The sequence below is a fragment of the Heptranchias perlo genome, chromosome 40, assembly GCF_035084215.1.
Source record: "Heptranchias perlo isolate sHepPer1 chromosome 40, sHepPer1.hap1, whole genome shotgun sequence".
NCBI classification, from domain to species: Eukaryota; Metazoa; Chordata; class Chondrichthyes; order Hexanchiformes; family Hexanchidae; genus Heptranchias; species Heptranchias perlo.
The window spans coordinates 4,954,144-4,970,757 of record NC_090364.1 but is presented as its reverse complement, the minus strand read 5'-3'; the positions used below and the strand labels follow the sequence as shown (position 1 = coordinate 4,970,757).

Sequence of the window (16,614 nt, the reverse complement as noted above, 5' to 3'; positions counted from 1 at the left end):
GGGCAAGTGGGTGAAGTGACAGTGGGTGACCATATTGGGGATAGTGACCACAATTCACTTAGTTTTAGCATTATTATGGAAAAGGACAGAGTTAAATCAGGAGTAAACGTTTTAAATTGGGGGAAGGCAAATTTTACAGAACTGAGAGGTGATTTGGCAGAAGTGGACTGGACACAACTACTTGAGGAGAAATCAGTGGCAAGCCAGTGGGAGGCACTAAAAAGTGAAATTCTACGGGTACAATGCAGACACGTCCCCTCAAAGAAAAAGGGTGGCACTGCCAAATTTAGAGCCCCCCGGTTGTCTAGAAGTATACGGGGCAAGATAAAGCAGAAAAAGAAAGCTTATGACTGTCACAGAAAACTAAATACTGCAGAAAGCCTACAGGAGTATAGAAAGTACAGGGATGACGTAAAAAAGGAAATAAGGAAAGCAAAGAGAGGGCATGAAAATATATTAGCTAGTAAGATTAAAGAAACCCAAAGATGTTTTATCAGTACATTAAGAACAAGAGGATAGCTAAGGAAAAGGTGGGACCTATCAGGGATGATAAGGGTAACTTGTGTGTAGAAGCAGAGGATGTGGGTAGGGTTTTAAATGAATATTTTGTCTCCATATTCACAAAGGAAAGGGATGATCCGGATGTAGTAGTTAAAGAGGAGAGGTGCAAAATATTGGATAAGGTAAACATAACGAGAGAGGAAGTACTAGAGGGACTGGAATCCTTGAAAGTTGATAAGTTACCAGGGCGGGATGGATTGTTTCCTAGGCTATTGAAGGAAGCCAGGGAGGAAATAGCGGATGCTCTGAGGATCATTTTTCAATCCTCACTAGTTGCAGGGGAGGTACCAGAGGACTGGAAGACTGCAAACGTAATACCATTGTTTAAAAAAGGGTATGAGGGAAAGGCCGAACAATTATAGGCCGGTCAGTCATACCTCGGTGATGGGCAAACTATTAGAATCAATACTGAGAGATAGGATAAACTGTCACTTGGAAAGGCATGGTTTAATCAGGGATAGTCAGCATGGATTTGTTCAGGGAAGGTCAAGCCTTACAAATCTGATTGAATTCTTTGAGGAAGTGACAAGGAGGATTGATGAGGGTAGTGCAGTGGATGTTATCTATATGGATTTTAGTGAGGCATTTGATAAGGTCCCACATGGCAGACTGGCTGGAAAGGTAAAAGCCCATGGGATACAGGGAAATGTGGCGAATTGAATCCAAAATTGGCTCAGTAACAGGAAACAAAGGGTAAAAGTCGATGGATGTCTTTGTGAATGGAAATCCGTTTCCAGTGGTGTGCCACAGGGCTCAGTGTTGGTTCCCTTGCTATTTGTGGTATATATTAATGATTTGGGGCATGATTGGCAAATTTGCAGATGGCATAAAAATTGGCCGTTTGGTTGATAGTGAAGAGGATAGCTGTAGACGCCAAGAAGATATCAATGGGTTGGTGGAGTGGGCGGAAAAGTGGCAAATGGAGTTCAACCCAGAGAAGTGTGAGGTAATGCACTTAGGGAGGGCAAACAGTAAAAGGGAATACACAGTAAACGGGAATATATTGAGAGGGGTAGAGGAAGTGAGAGACCTTGGAGTGCATATGCACAGGTCCCTGAAGGTGGCAGTACAGGTAGATAAGATTGTGAAGAAGGCATACGGAATGCTCTCCGTTATTAGCCGAGGTATAGAATACAAAAGGATGGATGTAATGATGGAACTGTATAAAACGCTGGTAAGGCCACAGCTGGAGTTTTGTGCGCAGTTCTGGTCACCACATTACAGGAAGGACGTAATTGCTCTGGAGAGAGTGCAGAGAAGATTTACAAGAATGTTGCCAGGGCTTGAAAATGATAACTACGGGGAGAGATTGGATAGGCTGGGGTTGTTTTCCTTGGAGCAGAGGAGGCTGAGGGGAGACTTGATTGAGGTGTACAAAATTATGAGGGGCCTAGATAGAGTAGACAGGAAGTACCTGTTTTCCCTAGCAGAGAGTTTGAGAACTAGAGGACATAGATTTAAGCTGATTGGTGGAAGGATTAGAGGGGACATGAGGAAAAACTTTTGTACCCAGAGGGTGGTGGGTGTATGGAATTCGCTGCCCGAATTGGTGGTAGAGGCAGGGACCCTCAACTCTTTTTAAAAAGTACCTGGACCTGCACCTAAAATGCTGCAAGCTGCAGGGCTACAGACCGGATGCTGGAAGGTGGGATTAGAATGGGCACCTGGTTGTTCTTCGAGCTGGCGCGGACACGATGGGCCGAATGGCCCCCTTCTGTGCTGTAACTTTTCTATGGTTCTAAAGGCACTATATAAATGCCAGTTGTTGTTGTTGTTGAATTACAACAGGACCTTCAAATGACCCGCTGAACATCAGCGGAGGCTTCATTCATTCTGCCTTTAACATTCTGTAACCTTTGACCCTGAGAGGACGCTTTGACCTATTACGTTGTCAGTGAATCTAGAACTACGCTTGTTCAGTTTGATAGAAGGGTAGCCGATACTGCTTCAAATGTACAATTGGTCTCAATTGTTTTTTTAGACCAGGTTTAATTCTGGAGTATTGATCCTTTAGATCTTGGCCTACGGAGATATGAACCATGAGTGGGTGGGGAATGACTGGCTACCCAGCCTCGGGCTCCCGCAGTACCGGAGTTACTTCATGGAGTCGCTGGTTGATGCCCGCATGTTGGACCATTTGACCAAGAAGGAGCTTCGAGGCCAACTGAAGATGGTAGACAGTTTCCACAGGTATAGTTGTGCTGTAGCCTCTCACTGGACACTGCCCCAATACTATCGTTACAGTGCAGTCCCTCACTGGGCACCGCCCTCAATACTAACTCATGGTGCAGTCCCTCACTGGGCACTGCCCTCAAAACTAACTCATGGTGCAGTCCCTCACTGGGCACTGCCCCAATACTATCGTTACAGTGCAGTCCCTCACTGGGCACCGCCCTCAATACTAACTCATGGTGCAGTCCCTCACTGGGCACTGCCCTCAATACTAACTCATGGTGCAGTCCCTCACTGGGCACTGCCCTCAATACTAACTCATGGTGCAGTCCCTCACTGGGCACTGCCCTCAATACTAACTCATGGTGCAGTCCCTCACTGGGCACTGCCCTCAATACTAACTCAGTGCAGTCCCTTACTGGGCATTGCCCTCAATACTAACTCATAGTGCAGTCCCTCACTGGATACTGCCCTCAATACTAACTCATGGTGCTGTCCCTCACTGGACACTGCCCTCAATACTAACTCATAGTGCAGTCCCTCACTGGGCACTGCCCTCAATACTAACTCAGTGCAGTCCCTTACTGGGCATTGCCCTCAATACTAACTCATAGTGCAGTCCCTCACTGGACACTGCCCTCAATACTAACTCATGGTGCTGTCCCTCACTGGACACTGCCCTCAATACTAACTCATAGTGCAGTCCCTCACTGGGCACTGCCCTCAATACTAACTCATGGTGCAGTCCCTCACTGGCCACTGCCCTCAATACTAACTCATGGTGCTGTCCCTCACTGGGCACTGCCTTCAATACTAACTCATGGTGCTGTCCCTCACTGGGCACTGCCCTCAATAACCAACATCACTAAAGCAGCGCTAAGGTGAGTGCTGCACTGTCGGAGGCGTCGCCTTTCGGATGAGACGTTAAGCCGAGGGCCAGTTCACCCTCTCAGATGGACCTAAAAGATCCCACGGCGATATTTTGAAGACGAGCAGGGGAATTCTTCCCAGTGTCCTGGCCAATATTTAACTCTCAACCAACACCTAAATCAGATAATCTGGTCATTTATCTCATTGCTGTTTGTGGGATCTTGCTGTGTGCAAATTGGCTGTTGTATTTTCTCGCATTACAAGTGTCTGCACTTTAAAAGTACCTCATTGGCTGTAAAGCGCTTTGGGACATCCTGAGGTTGTGAAAGGCACTATATAAATGCAAATTCTTTTTTATATATAGTGCAGCTCGTGCCCATTTTGTGTAAGCAGTAGCAATGTAAGTAAATGCTTCTAGCAGCTTAAATGCATCAAAGGTTCCCTCCTGTCCTGATCTGAATGCTTCTGTGTTGCAGAATCAGTCTCCACTACGGCATCATGTGCTTGAAGCGACTGAACTACGACAAGAAGGAGCTGGAGAGGAAACGAGAGGAGAGCCTCATTCAGGTCAAGGGTGAGTGTGTGTTGGGCTTGCTGTACAGAGCGGAGTTCGGTTAGTTTACAGGCAGGCGGCCGGGCGGAGCTTTTTGGACAGAGAGACGGTCTCCGACCGAGACACAGCTTCCTGCGAAAGGTTTCACCCCTCGGGTGAAGAGAAAATGAAAGAAGACGTGTTGAAAAAGAGTCTATATGTGTAACATATTAAAAATCCTAGATCCCCACACACTTCCTGTCAATTGTTTTTCCATTGTAACATGGAATTTACAGAGCAGAAACAGGTCTACACCGGTGTTTATGCTCCACACGAGGCTCCTCCCACCCCTCTTCATCTCACCCTATCAGCATATCCTTCTATTCCTTTCTCCCTCATGTGTTTATCCAGCTTCCCCTTAAAGGCCTCTATGCGATTCGCATCAACTGCTCCTTGTGGTAGCAAGTTCCACATTCTCACCACTCTCTGGGCAAAGAAGTTGCTCCTGAATTCCCCATTGGATTTATTTGTGACGATCTTATATTTATGGTCCCTATTTTAAGACTCCCCCACAAGTGGAAACATCTTCTCTACGTCTACCCTATCGAACCCTTTCATAATCTTAAAGACCTCAGGCCTCCAATCAGCCGTCTCTTTTCTCGAGGATTATGAATTCCTGCATCCACATTTATAATGGATGCTGTCTCTGTAAACTGGGGGTATTACACTGCCCCCCCCCACTGGCTGGAGGATGTAATTACAGTGTGACAAGTTTACACAGACAGTTTCTGTTATAAATGGAGATATATATGAATAAGGACTGAATGTACAACTTGAAAATGGAAACCCAATCACATCTGCACATCTTGGGCCGATTATCCCCCAAGATGTCAGCCGTGGCTCAGTGAGTCGCACTCTCTCGCCTCTGAGTCGGAAGGTCGTGGGTTCGAGTCCCACTCCAGAGACTTGAGCAGAGAATCCAGGCTGACACCCCCAGTGCCCGTACTGAGGGAGTGCTGCACTGTCGGAGGTGCCCTCTTTCAGATGAGACGTTAAACCGAGGCCCCCATCTGCCCCCTCAGGTGGATGTAAAAGATCCCATGGCACTATTTCCAAGAAGATCAGGGCTGTTCTCCAAGTGCTGTGGCCAATATTCATCCCTCATCCAAGACCTGAAAACAGATTATCTGGTCATCGTCACATTGCTGTTTGTGGGATCTTGCTGTGCGCAAATCGTCCGCCGCGTTTCCTATATTACAACAGTGACAACATGTCAAAAAAAGCGCTTCATTGGCTGTAAAGCACTTTGGGGTGCCCTGAGGTTGTGAGAGGCGCCCTCTAACCCCACTTCACCTGAAGACTACGCTCAGTCTTAACTCCCGAAGCACGACATTTAAGTTGTAGATTTCCGAGTGTGATTTCACATCTTTCCCTTTGCGTCCTTTTCCAGATGTGATGGTGTGGACGAACGACCGAATGATGGGCTGGGTGCAGACGATCGGGCTGAAAGAGTACAGCAACAACCTGCAGGAGAGCGGGGTCCACGGGGCTCTCATTGCACTGGACGACACCTTTGACCACAACGACGTCGCACTGTTGCTGCAGATCCCCACGCAGAACACGCAGGTGTGGGGGTGGGGGGCAGGGAAAGCTGAGATCCGCCCCGGTAATAACAACTTGCATTTATATAGCGCCTTTAACGTAGTAAAACGTCCCAAGGCGCTTCACAGGAGCGTAATCAGATAAAATGTGACACCGAGCCACATAATGGAGATATTAGGACAGGTGACCAACGGCTTGGTCAAAGAGGTAAATTTTTAAGCACTTCTCCACACAAAGGGTGGTGGAAATCTGGAACTCTCTTTCCCCCCCAAAAAAGCTGTTGAGGCTGGGGGTCAATTGAAAATTTCAAAATTGTTCGGCAAGGGTATTTAGAGTTAGAGAACCAAGGCAGGTAGAAGGAGTTGAGATACAGATCAGCCATGATCTAATTGAATGGCGGAACAGGCTCGAGGGGCTGAATGGCCTCCTCCTGTTCCTATGTTAAGGAGCATCTTAAAGGAGGGGAGACAGGTGACGAGGCGGAGCGGTTTAGGGAGGGAATTCCAGAGCTTTAGGTCCGAGACAGCTGAAGGCACGGCCGCCAGTCAGAAGCCTAGACCCTTAGTGCAGGACTCCACCGACATTGTAAAGAGCAGGGGAGAAGATGAGGAAGTGACACCAAACTTTGTTCTTTTTTAAAGGCCTATGGATTGTAGATAGGGTTGCCAACCCTCCAGGATTGCCCTGGAGTCTCCAGGAATTAAACATTGATCTCCCAGACACTGCTGCGAGCAAACCCAGGAGAAAAATCATTGGGGAATTTGTGGTTTTTCATTTTCTTTGAACACTTCCATTTATTAGTTATAAAAATGTTGGAGCTGGGTGGAAAAAGGGCTGTTTGACTGGGTGGGGCGGTTGGAGCCAGGAGGTCATGTGATGAAACCTCCAGGAATATGTTCAACCAGAGTTGGCAACCCCGATTGTAGGAGGAAAGGGAAGCCTAATGGTGGGAAGGAGTTCCATGGTTTTGAAAGGACGAATTGGAGTCGGGGGACTGTCATGACCCTGAGGGGGTAGAGCATGTACGACAATGTAGCTGCAGGTTAGAAGAAACAAGAGAAGAAAGTTCATCACGGACCACTAATGTATCTCATCCTTGTTTTCAAATCCCTCCTTGGCCTCGCCCCTCCCTATCTCTGTAACCTCCTCCAGCCCTACAACCCTCCGAGATCTCTGCGCTCCTCCAATTCTGGCCTCTTGCGCATCCCCGATTTTTATCGCTCCACCATTGGCGGCCGTGCCTTCAGCTGCCTCGGCCCTAAGCTCTGGAATTCCCTCCCTAAACCTCTCCGGCTCCCTCTCTCTCTCTCTCTCTCTTTCTCTTCCCCCTCCTTTAAGATGCTCCTTAGAACCTACCTCTTTGACCAAGCTTTTGGTCACCTGTCCGAATATGTGGCTCTGTCAAATTTTGTTTGATTTTTGTTTGTGAAACGCCTTGGTTTTACTACGTTAAAGGCGCTATATAAATGCAAGTTATTATCGATTTAAAATTAAAAACATGAAATATTGTAATGGAGAGTTTGGGGGAGTGAGTTTGAGCAGTGTGATTCAGGCAGACTGATAGAGATGAGAATGAGCACCAGGAATTCAGAGAAAGAAAGGTGACACAACCTCAGGATGTCCCAAAGCACTTTGCAGCCAATGAAGGACTTTTGAAGTGTATTCACTGTTGTAATGTAGGAAATACAGCAACCAATTTGCACACAGCAAGATCCCACAAACAGTGATGTGATAATGACCAGATAATCTGTTTTAATGAATTTGGTTGAGGGATAAATGTTGTCCAGGACACCAGGGAGAACTCCCCTGCTCTTCTGGGAATCCTTTACACCCACTTGTGCGGGCAGACGGGGCCTCGGTTTAAGGTCTTATCCGAAAGACGGTACCCCCGACAGTGCAGCACTCCCTCAGTACTGGCACTGGGAGCGTCAACCTGGGTCTCTGGAGTGGGGCTTGAACCCACAACCTTCTGACTCGGAGGTGAGAGTGTTACCCACTGAGCCACTGCTGACGCCTGTGAGCCAGTTGAAGGTTTTGGGTTGGATTTCCAGTTTCTACCAAGTCTGCTGATCCGAGCTGGGGCAGTAATTGGGAGGCTGCATGTACTCCCTGCACCTGCCTGGGCACGGATAGGGGATCAAAAATAAAATCAGCTTTGGTTTCCCGCTCATCACTAACTAGTAACTCCCGCTGGGAGATGTGGACTGGCTCGGTATGATGCCCTCCATTGTTGAATAGCTGTCAACATTCAGTTGGGTTGAGGTACCGGCTGGCTGTCGCCACTGTGGAGCTGTTTCCCAACATAAGTCAGTATCATCAGGAGAGGAGAGGGAGTGAATTGGATGGGGAAGGGAATGATAATCGGTTCTGTCACTGAGTCACTGTGTGCAAAGGATTAGTAATGATTACACCTTCTGTTCGCTTGAAAGGCTGGTGCAGTGTCTGCAGAGAAGGGAGGAACTGCCATCTATTCTGGGCTTCACACAACCAGCGTATTGGAGATTGTTTGTCTGGGTCAGGGGGTTAGAGGTGAATAAGGGACTCGGGAGTGCAGTCTTTTTCAAAGTTCTCCCTTCGGCTGTTTCCCGGGATGGTTTGGATTAATCACATACACGTTGCAGCCTCCTCGTTACAGAGGGGGAAGCTTGGATAATAGAGAGTCCCCGAATTCTAGTTTTGTACACGTGGTACAGAAATACCCGATGAAGGGAGTTACATAGAATTTACAGCACAGAAACAGGCCATAGTATCTGGGTCCCTCGTGACATCGAGCCAACGCCTGGCTGCTGTCTGTAAAGCGACATAGGGTTGTACCAAAGAGCAGAGTGGCGCATTGATGAGGTCCCATCTGGAGTGTTGTGTGCAGTTCTGGAGCCCTCACGACAGAAAGGATGTAGCTGAGCTGGGAAAGCTACTGACTGACTAGAGGACAAAAGACATAAGGATGAGCTCAAAGAACAGGTTCACGTCTCATGGAGAGAAGACTGAAGGGAGGTCATGACAGAGGTTCACATTAGACTCTGCGGTGGAGTATCGGTAAGTACTGTTTGAATTGAGAAGAGTTTAATTCAGGCTCAGGTAAGGAAGCATCCCGTCACTGAGTGGGTATTTGGTTGTTGGAACAGCCTTTGTTGGAAGTTGTGGGACCACATTCATCACCAGTTCACAGTGGTTCGAGCAGAAGGCCCACCACCATCACCTCAGGGCAACTAGGGACAGGAAATAAATGGCAAGGTCAAGTTGGCCAAGAAGCTTGAAGAAACGCACATTAGTTATACGATCATTAGGACAGGAGGGATTGATCTCTCTCCGTTCTTGAGATTTTCTGTAGAGCTTCCGCTATATGTAGCCTCATACCTACACGCTCTGAGATACTGACGAGGATGTTTTCTGTCTGATAGGCCCGTCAGATATTGGAGAATGAGTTCAACAAAATGCTGCTTCAAGGAACTGATCGACGCCACGAAGAGGTTAGTGTAAACTCGGCTGGTCTCCTGCCTGCCTGTACCAAGTCACGATAACTTATATTGATGTAGTGCTCATTGCACCCAAAAAGGGTGCCTCTGAGCAGTTTGGTGGGTGACGCATTAGCAAGCAGGGGGAAGGGAGAGTGTCAGGAGGGGCCAAAAGCGCTGAGGAGGGTCTTAGAGTCAGTGGAGCTGGGCGAGGACAGGACTGACGGGGACGTAGGGTGGGGCTCAGCTTCACCGTGATGCCCCCCAAAGTAGAATAGCTTTCCAGCATTCACTGTTTCGGCCGACGCATGAATAGATGCTTAAGAGAAATATCGAATCTGTGAGACCACAGCAAGAGTGGGCAACTTCTGGAGACGAGGGGGAGAGAATTGGGGGAGAAAATGTTGCGTTGACTAGGGCCCTACTGTTAAATTCATCTTTCATTGCAGTGTCTATTGACACCACTGTGTCAGCCGTTGAGTTGAGGTGGGGCAGGACTCACAACAAACAGTCTATTTTACAGCAAACAAAGTCTACTTACTTAGCAAACAGTCTGTTTAAACAGCGCACTACAGCAAACAGTCTACAGAGTCTATTTAAAAACGGTCTCTTTGAACTGCAGCAAACAGAACTCATGACCGAAACTACAGCAACTTCTCCCGATAAAAGCAGGGTGATTTCTCCAGCAAAATGCAGTGAGTGGAGGATAGTTACATAATACAAATTGTGTGCGTAAAATCAATCCCAGTCACTTACAGCAGCGCGGTCTCCAGGCGTGATTGACGGGGGAATTACCCAATCATCTCCATTCTGGCCGGGAATAGTGGTGTCACTGTATGCAGCCGATGTTCATACCTTGCGGTTTAATGGGGTTAGGGTTTCTGAACAAGCTCCTCCCCTTTCTCGGACTGCTCTGGGGTTTTAAGCTGAGAAACGACGGCTATTTTTTTTTTGTTCCCCTCCGATTCTTTCCAGGACGACGCCAAGAACTTCAGCCGAGCCCCCTCGTGGCGCAAGAGGTTTCGGGCGAAGGAGATGCGCGACATGACCTCGGATACATCCGAGACCCTTCCCGCCAACTTCCGGGTGACGGCGTCCGCCATTACCTCACAGAGCGTGCAGCTACGGAAGATGCAGCCAGACAGTAAGCGCTGATTCCCGGCCTCGTGTGGTGTTAGTGCATGAGGACATGCGGCAAGATTCTCTGAAACTGCTCGGTCTCTACATTTCTGCCTGCGCCATGGACCAAGAGATTGGGGGTGGGGTGGGGCACAGGTGTTTGGGGCAATGAGGGTCAGATTTGGGGGTGAGTGGACATCATCGGGCAGTGGGGACCGGATGTGGGGGTGCACGTATACCATGGGATATTGGGGGTGATGGGGTATCGCAGAGATAGTGAGACTTGGATATCAGTTGAGTGCACAGGCAGAGGGAAAGAAAGCACTTGCATTTATATAGCACCTTTCACGACCTTGGGACGTCCCAAAGCGCTTTACAGCCAATGAAGTACTTTTTAAAGTTTAGTCACTGTTGTATTGTAGGAAACGCAGCAGCCAATTTGCGCACAGCAAGATCCCACAAACAGCAATGTGATAAATGACCAGATAATCTGTTTTTAGCGATGTTGGTTGGGGGATGACTGTTGGTCAGGACACCTGGGAGAACTCCCCCTCCTCCTCTTCGGAATAGTGGCCGTGGGGTCTTTAGCGTCCACCTGAGAGGGCAGACGGGCCCTCGGTTTCACGTCTCATCTGAAAGACGGCACCTCCGCCAGTGCAGCGCTCCCTCAGTACTGCGCTGGGAGATGGGGTATTGGCAGCTCAGGAAGGAACAAGAGAGGAACTTTTAGAGGAGCAAACATCAGAGCAGAACTGATTGAACATAAAGAGAGAGACACACAAGAGGTTAGAGGTGAGAGCTAACCAGCTGTACTGAGATTGATCAGTTTTATCCTTCCTTAAATTAACGCCGTGTGTTTCTCAAGAATTCAAGTAACTAGTTTTTTTCTCACGAATGTTATTTGTTTTTTTTATTAGGTAACCCCTCAGGGACTCCGCGGGCCGACACCCCATCTATCCGGACGTATTCATGCTAGCGACACGCAGCAAGTAAGTGTGAACTGTTCACCTGCTCTGCTAGGGGTTGTCCACCTCGGTGGGGGGGGGGGAGGGTCAGTCGCTCGGTTCCTCAGGTCGGTAAATCGCCTCTGATCTAAGTCTTGGAAAACAGCTGGTGCAACTGGCAGGAAAAGCTGGACAAAGAAAGCAAGAACTCGCATTGACGTAGCGCCTTTCGTGACCTCAGGACGTCCCAAAGCGCTTTACAGCCAATGAAGTACTTTTTGGAGCGTGGTCACTGTTGTGACGTAGGGAAACGTGGCAGCCAGTTTGCGCACAGCAAGATCCCAGAAACAGCAACTGAGATAATGACCGGACTGCTCGTGGTCGTGGGTTCGAGTCCCACTCCAAACTCTTCAACACCATAATCTAGGCTGACACTCCCAGTGCCAGTACTGAGGGAGCGCTGCACTGCCTTTCAGATGAGACATCAAACCAAGGCCTCACCCACCCTCGCAGGTGAATGTGAAAGATCCTACAGCACTTTTCGAAGAAGTTCTCCTCGGTGGCCAAACATTTATCCCTCAGCCAACATCACTAAAACAGGTGATCTGGCCATTCGTCTCACTGCTGTTTGTGGGATCTTGCTGTGCGCAAATCGGCTGCTGCGTTTCCCTACATCACAACAGTGACAACCCTTCAAAAGTATTTCATTGGCTGTAAAACGCTTTGGCCATTTGTCTCACTGCTGTTTGTGGGATCTTGCTGTGCGCAAATCGGCTGCTGCGTTTCCTACATTACAACAGTGACAACCCTTCATAAGTATTTCATTGGCTGTAAAACGCTTTGGGACGTCCATGAAAGGCGCTATATAAATGCAAGTTCTTTCTTTTCCCTGACCTGTGGCTCTGTTGAGATAACTCCACTGGTCTCTACCCAGGCATGTCCTTACAAGGCCCTAAAATAATTACCCATATGGGCCCCGTATCATCTCCTGTAGATCAGTAGTTCAACCTCCCAGATATCTGATTTGGTTCTTTCATTTTCCATCAACCAGGGGTTGTTTTAGGGTTAACCGAGCTTCGTGCATTGGGAGTTCAAGCAGAGGTCAGTGCACCCAATTGGACGGGAAATTTACAGGTCGCAAATTGGATGCACTGACCTTTGCGCCCAGAACCCCACGATGTGCTCTCGTCATGTCGGGGTGGGGCAGAACCCGAATATTTACCCCGATACAAAGTGTGTAAAATGTGATGAGGGGTCTCTGAGCAGAGATCCGATGGGCCGAGCAGCATCTCGCACTAGTGTCGTAAACGCCCTGCTCACCCTGACCCTTTCTCCCGTCTCCTGGTAACAGCTCATCCAAAACTCCTCACCAAACTCGCACCGAGTCCCGTTCACCCATCACTCCCTGTGCTCGCTGACCTACATCGGCTCCCAGTCCGGCAACGCCTCGATTTTAAAATTCTCATCCTTGTCTTCAAATCCCTCCATGGCCTCACCCCTCCCTATCTCTGTAACCTCCTCCAGCCCCACAAACGCCGAGATCTGGCCACTGTCTGAGGCTGAACCAGACCGTCCGCAACCTTGACGTCCTATTTGACCCCGAGATGATCTTCTGACCACATAACCGCTCCATCACCAAGACGGCCTACTTCCACCTCCATAACATCGCCCGTCTCTGTCCCTGCCTCACTCAGGAGTGTGATGGAATACTCTCCACTTGCCTGGATGAGTGCAGCTCCAACCACACTCAAGAAGCTCGACACCATCCAAGATAAAGCAGCCCTCTTGATTGGCACCCCATCCACCACCCTAAACATTCACTCCCTTCATCACCGGCGCACTGTGGCTGCAGTGTGTACCATCCACAGGATGCACTGCAGCAACTCGCCAAGGCTTCTTCGACAGCACCTCCCAAACCCGCGACCTCTACCACCTAGAAGGACAAGGGCAGCAGGCACATGGGAACAACACCACCTGCACGTTCCCCTCCAAGTCACACACCATCCCGACTTGGAAATATATCGGCCGTTCCTTCATTGTCGCTGGGTCAAAATCCTGGAACTCCCTTCCTAACAGCACTGTGGGAGAACCTTCACCACACGGACTGCAGCGGTTCAAGAAGGCGGCTCACCACCACCTTCTCAAGGGCAATTAGGGATGGGCAATAAATGCCGGCCTTGCCAGCGACGCCCACATCCCGTGAACGAATAAAAAAAAAAAATCTGCTGTTGAAACCCTCACCCATGCCTTTGTTACCTCTAGACTTGACTATTTCAATGCGCTCCTGGTCGGCCTCCCATCTTCCAGCCTCCGTAAAGTTGAGCTCATCCAAAACTCTGCTGCCCGTATCTTAACTCGCACCGAGTCCCGTTCACCCTTCACCCCCTGTGCTCGCTGACCGACATTGGCAGCCGGTCCGGGAACGCCTCGATTTTAAAAATTCTCATCCTCGTGTTCCATGGCTTCACCCCCTCTCGATCCCTGTCACCTCCTCCAGCCCCACAACCCTCCGAGATCTCTGCGCTCCTCCAATTCTGGCCTCTTGCGCATCCCCGATTTCCTTCGCTCCACCATTGGCGGCCGTGCCTTCAGCTGCCTCGGCCCGAAGCTCTGGAATTCCCTCCCTAAACCTCTCCGCCTCTCTCTCTCCTCCTTTTAAGACGCTCCTTAAAACCTACCTCTTTGACCAAGCTTTTGGTCACCTGTCCTAATATCTCCTTATGTGGCTTGGTGTCAAACTTTGGTTTGATTAACGCTCCTGTGAAGCGCCTCGGGACGTTAAAGGCGCTATCTAAATGCATGTTGTTGTTGTTGTTGAGCAGATCCGAGGGTGTTGGGTTAAGAAGCCATTGCGGAAGTTATCGTGGGTTGGAAGAATCGAAGAGCCAATAAAGAAACCAAACTGACCCGACTGTTACGACCGAGGGACTCGCGCCGCACCCGAGGCGGGCGGGCGAGAGGCCGGAGAGACTCTTCATTCCCATTGCGACGCTGCCTTGTTTTTATTTTTCCTGTGACTCGGTGGGCTCCAGGTCAAAGGTCGGAGCCCTGACTGTTAGCCGTGCAGCGCCAGCTCTGGACACAGACCAGTGGGGTACCCGGGGGCAGGACGGAGGAGAAGCTGCAACAACGAGTTTAGCGCGTCGACCAGTTCTGGATCTGAATGTAAATATGATGCTCAGCTCCCCGTTCCCCCAAGTCAATGTTTTTTGGGGGGGTTTTTTGTGAATTTCAAAGCTGTTTTGTGCTGGAGAATCTTGTCTTTTGAGAAGTTTTTTCTTGTTTTGAATCCCGTTGCTAGTCTTGACCCCGCACTTTGCCCTCCCCCCCCGCCCCCCCCCCCCCTCGTCTCCTTGGGTCGCACCGGGTGGAGGTGGGGGGGGCGTGGAGGTGGGCCCGTCCCTCGCACTGTCAGGCTCACCGGCTACGGTACAAAGTGCAGAGTTTGTCAGAGTCTCCTCTGTCCAGAATGGAACTCTGCGCCAATGACCGAGTGGACACACGTGGGCCCCCGATACAGGCTGTGAGGCACAAACTAACACCAACTAGTTGGAGAGCCAGCATTTTATACTGAAGTTACCGTACCTGCCCCTGGGAGTGTTTGATGGGACAGTGTAGAGGGAGATTTACTCTGTATCTAACCCGTGCTGTACCTGCCCTGGGAGTGTTTGATGGGACAGTGTAGAGGGAGCTTTACTCTGTATCTAACCCGTGCTGTACCTGACCCTCTCACTCACCTTCTCTCACCTCCCCCCAGAACCAAGTAAAGAGCTCCCCTAGTCCTCCGGTCCCCTATTGTCTTTGGGAGTGACGGTGAGAGTTGGTGTTGTCATTGATTAAAGCTCCCAAACAGAGAGAGAGGGAGAAAAAAGATTTTGAGATTGCTGCAGTCCCGGGTCGAGAACTTGGCACTAAAAACTGTACAGGAACGAACAGACCTATGGGTACTCTGCTGCTCCAAGTGGGGCTGTTGCAGGAGCTCTCGTACGATGCAACTTAGTTGCTCTCCCTCTCTCCCCCGACTCAAGGACCAATCCATTGACCCGACCCCCAGCTCGGGCTGTGTTCCCAGATTCAATCAGCACCCCCTTTAGCTCGTTCTTTAATTTTAATTATTTCACTGAGTGGTTTGTGACCTCCTGCGAAGCAGAGTGTTGGTTTTATTTATATTGATATTGAGCATGTGTGTATTCGCAAGGACTCTCGATATTAAAAAAAGAGCTTTGTTTTAATAACGTCGGAGCAATCCAACAGACCATATTGCCCCCACCCCGGTGATCGGTGCTTGGGAGGCAGCAGCTGGGATGTCGAGGGAAGGAGACGGTGGGATGGGGGAAGGCAGAGGCCGCGACCGGATCACTGAATACAGACCAGCTCCCGCTCCGATGGTCCTCTGTATCGCAGTGGGACCAAGCACACTAGGCTGTCTTGCTCTGGGATGACGGTCCCTCTGTCGCCCAGTGGGACTATACACTGGGCTCCCTTGCTCAGTGTTAACGCCGTGGACCCACCAGTTGCCCACACTCGCCGAAGACAGTGCCAGTTCATCCCAGTAAGACCAAACACCAGGATCCCTCACTCCTCTCTCCCCTCGCCCTCCCTCACCCCCCCCCCCCGGGACTCCCCAGGACCATCCACTGTTTAAACGCTCGCTCCAAACTAGGGGGGAGGGAGACTCTATCTGAAATATGGTCTGTTCGATCCCTGTTTAAAATGTAAATTAAGCTTTGCAGTCATTGCATTGAAAGCTGTTAAACCCTGAGGTGTTTTTTTTGTAAATGGATGTTTACTGTATTTATTTAACTCGTGTAATGTTCTGTCATTGTTCTGGAACATTCTTTGGAATTTTTCTTGCTAATTTTTACTTATTACATCCGATGAGGAAAAGAAACTCCCTTTTTTATATTGTCCTGAACACACCCCATTGTCCCGTCTGTTTTTATTTAATTTATTCGTGCCACGCCCGTTTCCAGGTGAGTGCCGTTGTATTTTAATGTATCCACATAAAGGTCTGTGTCGAAACTTGGAAATGCACCTGGTACCTTTATTGTCAAATGTGTTTTCCCCAAAACCACAGCGACTCTGCGTTTAATCCGAGCACGTTTGCGAGCTGCCAGAACTGGACAGCTGTTCCAGATGTAAATCCATGTTCAGCTCCCCCCCAGGGGGTCATTGCCCAGTGCCCCAGGGGGTCATTGCCCAGTGCCCCAGGGGGTCATTGCCCAGTGCCCCAGGGGGTCAGTGTCCAGTGCCCAGTGCCCCAGGGGGTCAGTGCCCAGTGCCCCAGGGGGTCAGTGCCCAGTGCCCCAGGGGGTCAGTGCCCAGTGCCCAGTGCCCCAGGGGTCAGTGCCCAGTGCCC

General features: G+C 49.6%; 1 protein-coding gene across 2 annotated transcripts in view; it reads left to right on the top strand.

Moving 5' to 3' along the window:
* Nucleotides 1–16,275, top strand: part of ppfia3 (PTPRF interacting protein alpha 3) — a 97,109-nt gene extending 80,834 nt beyond the window's left edge. For both annotated transcript variants that reach the window (XM_067974453.1, XM_067974452.1), the window contains 7 exons: nt 2,576–2,751; nt 4,080–4,177; nt 5,586–5,761; nt 9,139–9,207; nt 10,168–10,336; nt 11,229–11,300; nt 14,078–16,275. In XM_067974453.1, the coding sequence (XP_067830554.1) occupies nt 2,576–2,751; nt 4,080–4,177; nt 5,586–5,761; nt 9,139–9,207; nt 10,168–10,336; nt 11,229–11,287 (747 nt within the window). In that variant the 3' untranslated portion in view covers nt 11,288–11,300; nt 14,078–16,275. The remainder of the gene's footprint in view (nt 1–2,575; nt 2,752–4,079; nt 4,178–5,585; nt 5,762–9,138; nt 9,208–10,167; nt 10,337–11,228; nt 11,301–14,077) is intronic.
* Nucleotides 16,276–16,614: the final 339 nt, after the last annotated feature.